Source organism: Pyxicephalus adspersus, chromosome 4 (genome assembly GCF_032062135.1).
Source record: "Pyxicephalus adspersus chromosome 4, UCB_Pads_2.0, whole genome shotgun sequence".
NCBI classification, from domain to species: Eukaryota; Metazoa; Chordata; class Amphibia; order Anura; family Pyxicephalidae; genus Pyxicephalus; species Pyxicephalus adspersus.
In genome coordinates this window covers 132024731-132030320 of record NC_092861.1, presented here as the reverse complement: position 1 = coordinate 132030320, position 5590 = coordinate 132024731, and the positions used below count along the sequence as shown (strand labels likewise).

The window sequence follows — 5590 nt, the reverse complement described above, 5'->3', positions numbered from 1 at the left end:
TACAATTACTAAAACCACAACTCACAATACATTATGCCTCTTACTTGGCTGGCATTGGGAAGAATGTAACCCTTGCAGATCATTGGTATCCGCTAAACTGAAAAGCACAAACTGCTTATTGCTTAAGGAACCCCTAGCAATCTCTGAAGGAACCCAAAGATTCCATGAAACTCTGGTTGAAAGACAATGCTTTAGACCCAGTCATGAGACCAGGCGACCCAAACTGACTGAGTATTTGGTTCTTTCCAAAAGCTGATCATGGGTAAAATAATGGAATTTTCGGACTTTAACCTAAAATTTACCTAGATATCATTAGCAGTTCACCAAGGGATAAGTTTAATAAAATAATACAAAAGAAAAAGTAGTTTAACATTTAAAAAACAGTCCTTATTTTAGCCTGAATCAATGGGGACGACATCAGTATATGTGTACTGAATCTGTTTCAAACTCATGGTGAACCTCACTCTCTGGTAAGACTAGCAAATGATCCAATTTTACTGCTGCACAGCTCTGAATAGCGATTTTCCCCCAAAGAGTTCAGGTTCTATTTTAGTACAAGAAATAACGGCGAGCAGGAGTGCTAACTTTTCAGTAATGACACTTCGTGACCAGTTAGGAACATTTAGAAGTGTGCATTAGGGACATGAAATCCTACAATTCCACCGTTGGTGGGCAGATTGTTATATTATCTCTATGGCAGAACAAAATGTTGTTTAGTAGATATATTGATCAGACAAAAGAGTATACATAACAAAAAATCAAAATAATTTTCTGGTTCAGAAACCGTCTTGTAACTAAATTTACCTGTAGTGCCACCTGCTGGGGGGACCTGGTAATGCAAACTGACCTAAAACTAGGATTCATTTTTAAGGTTTGTAACTTATTTGCTTGGGGCCTTCATATTGTATACAACTTTGTTTAGATCCAGGTGCAAATAACATTTAAAAATAGACAGTAGATATTTTGGAATAGAAGAGTATAAACATTTACTAAAGTAGCAATAAGTGATAACAAGGAAACAATCAGTCAATATAAACAAGGGTGTTAAGAAAATGTGACCATAATTTGGCTCTAGACATTTAGGCAACTAGAAATTAATTGTAGTTTGTTAGAGTCCATTAGGTGCCCGTAAAGTCCAGCTAGTCGTAAGTTTGCAGTATTCAATCGCATACGTGTGACAGCTTTTTTTTACCTGATGCGTTTCCCCACTATAGTCTTCCTCAGTGGTATTGTCACACTTGGGAGGTAAAGTGCTGGAAAATGTATATTCCAGAATAGGATGCTGCGTATGTGTGCTGGTGCCCTCCACCAAGTTTTAGGGGGGAGGAAAAGATGGTATTGTGGTAGTTGCCTGTAGTTAGATGCAAAGTTGCACAGGGTGGCTGAAGTGAGGATGTGCTCATGTTATTTAGGTAATTAGAATGCGTTTTAAAGACACCCTGTTACCAACTTGAAAATAATGCTTATAAACTAACTGAAAAAATTCTTACTTCAAGTTTTTTCCTTTCCATAAATCTAGCACATGTAATAGCCCTCACCTTTTTATGGGACTGTGCTGGCCAAGCTCTTCCACTCTACCCTTTTTCTTAACCCCCCCCTACATAACCTGTTATGTAGCTGCAGGGGAAGAGGTAAATCAATTTTTTTCCTCTTATTTCAGTTTTAGGAGTGTGAAAGTTTTAGAACATGCTCAGGGTGATGGTATTTGGTTCCATTTTATTAATATTAAATTATTAATTTATTATTAATATTATTACACAGTATTTCTATAGCGCCATCATATTACGCAGCGCTGTACAAAGTCCATAGTCATGTCACTAGCCGTCTCTCAAAGGTGCTCACAATCTAACGTCCCTACCACAGTCATATATCTTTAATACATTCTAAAGTCAATTTTTGGAGGGAAGCCAATTAACCTTGCTGAATGTTTTTGGGATGTGGGAGGAACTGGAGTACCTGGAGGAAACTCATGCATACACAGGGAGAACCTGAAAACTCCAGAGAGTGTCCTGGTCAAGATTCAAACCTGGGACCTAGCACTGCAAAGGCCAAAGTGTTAACCACTGAGCCACATACTGCCCTTAAATGTTTGGACTTGGACATGAAATGCGAACAATCTCTGGTAAAATAAGGCAAATAAACACAAATCTAAATACCAATATTCACATGTACAATAAGCCACCTATCCTGCAGAAAGAACAGAACACACTGAAAACATTAAAGGATGCATTTCCCTGTGCTTGCCTAAGTTTGGCAGCCTACATAATGGATGAAGCTGCTGTAAGCGAAAAAAAGGCAAATGTGAAAAAGAGAACCAGGGTTACTTGAATGTTAATGCAGCAAATTGAACTAACCTGCCCTTTAATGCCTTTTTCCTTCAATGCTTCAATGTCATCTCTGGTTAGTTTCTGAGATTTTCCATCATCGACTATATTTCGGTTGTCAGCACCTGCTTCTTTAGGCTCTGGAGGGAGAATTAATCTTTAAATCAAAATGAAAAATGCATTTTTGTGTGCACATTGTATATATTGCTGTGCAGAGAGTAGCCAAGCATCTACAACTGATATTAAGAACTTGAGCCCCCCAGCTGCAAAGCATGCTGGGAATTCCAGTACCTTCACAGCTTAAGGGGCCTCTGGTTATATCTAAATGTAGAATATTACAGGAGACATCCAACAAAAAAAAAACTTCATTCTAAAAAAAATGTAATAACTGTCTGAAAGCTTTCCAGATGTTTAGCGCAAGATAAAGACCTTGTACATTCTCAAACATTAAGGGCCTGATTTTTTAAAGCTCTCCAAGGCTGGAGAGGATACACTTTCATCAATGAAGCTGCATGATCCAGTAAACCTGGAATAGATATGGTCCAGGATTCAAAACATTTGCTAGAAAATGACTTTGAAGAAATCCATTCCAGGTTTGATGGATTACTCAGGTTCACTGATGAAGTGTATCCCCTCCAGCCTTGGGGAGATTTATTAAATAAGGCTCAAAGTATCATATACAGACACATATCTCTGCCTGGAATATAATGTTTGCTTTAGTTTTTACTACTAACAAAAACAAACTTTATAAGCTACAGAAAAATGGGATCACAAAGAAGTTCCTGACATTTAATTAGTATTTCTCCCATTCAGCCTCTGCTGATCCTCACATATCGCCATCTGTACAATCCATACACCCATCCATGGGGCCTAGCTCCTCAATATCATGTCACCTGGAGTAATAAACTAAAACATTCTTGTGACCATGCAAAATTATTTTAGACAACCATACCTGCTGCAGCTATTTCATTTTTCTTTGTCTGAAGATTTCCACCTGCAGTTATCTCAAACGTTGTACCATAATGTTTACCAATGGCGTTATCCAAATATATCCATTGTTTTTCAAATATTACTTTCCTAGAAGAAAAAATACAAACATTATATGACTGCCATAACCACATAGGACCCCTAATGCAATTTTTTTTTTTTAAAGTGTTACTATCGGATTCTATAAAACACCCCGATTTTCCTGTTACCTTACCATATGGGTATATTTAAGTGTTTATTAAGTGAACATATTTGTGATCTAAGCTATACATAGTTGAACTATGCTAAAAATATTTAAATATTTTTGCAAATACAAGTTAGCTGAGATATAACATAAATTGGTGCTTTATATACAGTGTGGTTCAGCAGATATGAAAAGAACAATTGGAGTTAATTTTGTCCTGACGCGTTTCACCCTTTGGGGGGCTTCCTCAGGGGATTTGAGAGTTCAACATTGGATCTCCCGTAGATCATTCAAATAGATCACATCAGAGTTTGTGTGGCCAAATAGGCTGTGTATTAGAGACTTGAGAGGTTGAATAAAGAAGAAAAATTGGGACTGCTAATCATCGAACAGGATTGTATCCGAATTGCACCCTCGTTGAAAAAAGGTGATGAAACTTTAAATTGTAGCTGGTATATGTAAAAAGAAGTTTAGATTTGTCCTTGCAGGGACTTTGATTATATAATGGGTGAAAGCGCTTCAGATTAGTATATGTTGTTCTCATGTACACTTTTCAAAGCCTTCCCTCCAAAGAGTGCCGATAGAACATGGCACTATACGTTACATAAGTGAGTCGTCAGCAGACAGCCAAGGGCTATGTTGAACCCTCAAATATCCTGAGGAAGCCCCCAAAAGGGCAAAACACCAATTTATGCATCAATTTATATTAAATTTCAGCTAACTTGTATTAGCAAAAATATTTTTAGCATAACTGATCTATGTATAGCTTAGATCACAAATATGTTCACTAAATAAACACTTAAATATACCCACATATCTAGTGCCGCTAAAAGCCTCTTTCACTTTCCTTTCCCTTCTACATACACATTACCAGGCACACAGAAAATATCTTACATATCCACGCAGTCCCCTCCTCTAGCTGCACAATTTTCTTTTTGGTCATGAAGAATAGTTTTATAGTCATGAAGAATAACGCTGAATATTGCCAAATCTGAACAACTAAATTTGACAGCATGGCTGCCCACTGACAATCAGACAAGTACATTTTCATAACAAGCCCAGGTTAAGATGCCCAGGCTTACGTTATTGTGCAAAATGTTTAAAATTCAAACATTACAAAAGTTTTATTTTGCAGGTATTTTCAACCTTTCTACCCCTTGTAAAATACACCTTGTGGTATTTAACGAGGATCAGGTATAAATTCCTAGACTATTCATTGAAAAATCTCCCTGACACTGTAGAATGGAGAAGGGTGACTTTTTAGTTAAAATAAACATTTTCTTCTATCAATTTTGTGGTTTCCTCCCCCCCTCCCTCACACACAGCATATGTTATAACAGAGAGGGCCATTGTTGAATTTAAATGATAACTGCTTATTGTAGATTGTAAGCTCTTCGGGGCAAGGTCCTCTCCCCCTCGTGTCACTGTCTGTATCTGTCTGTCATTTACAACCCCTATTTAATGTACAGCGCTGCGTAATATGTTGGCGCTATATAAATCCTTTTTATTTTACCAATAATAATGATAACTACAGTTAGAGGTTCTAAAACTAAATAAACTTTCAGCTGATGTTGGCTTAATAAAATTGTGAATAAACTAAACATACAAAAGGTAACATTTTGTTTAAATGTCACAGGTTAAGCAGAAAAGTGTTTTCCCTGACAGCCTGATGCAGAATAGAATCCTTGTTTTCCATGGGGAAGCAGTGATCTCTTTGCAGAGGTCTGACACACACTCTGCTGAGCCAGAGTCTCAGTTCAGAAGGGGGTCATGTGACCAGAACCACATGTATTTTATATAATAAAAATGGTGTAACTGAATTGGGTGATTAATGAAAAGTTGGGGGGCTGCCACCCACCTACAGCTTCTTACCATCCAGCTTAAAAAAAATTCTAGGGATAACACTGCTAAATAAATCCCCCGGACGTAGGATTTTTCTTATCAACAGATAGAGTTTGGCTCTGCCAAGAAACAGTCTGAACAGCAAGCTCAGAAAAACTAAAGTTACTTCCCAATGAGCTGCCATGTCATGACTCAATTGCGAATAAAGGCAATTCTGTTTTTTTTTTTTTGTAACTTTTGAATAGGTAAAACA

At 37.3% G+C, this 5590-nt stretch overlaps 1 protein-coding gene across 1 annotated transcript in view; it reads right to left on the bottom strand.

Annotated features, from left to right (window-relative positions):
* TRMT6 (tRNA methyltransferase 6 non-catalytic subunit) overlaps nt 1–5590 on the bottom strand; it is a 33542-nt gene that overhangs the window by 22077 nt on the left and 5875 nt on the right. The window contains exons 2-3 of the mRNA XM_072410280.1: nt 3277–3401; nt 2355–2464 (exon numbers count right to left, since the gene is read on the bottom strand). Coding sequence (XP_072266381.1) covers nt 2355–2464; nt 3277–3401 — 235 coding nt within the window. The remainder of the gene's footprint in view (nt 1–2354; nt 2465–3276; nt 3402–5590) is intronic.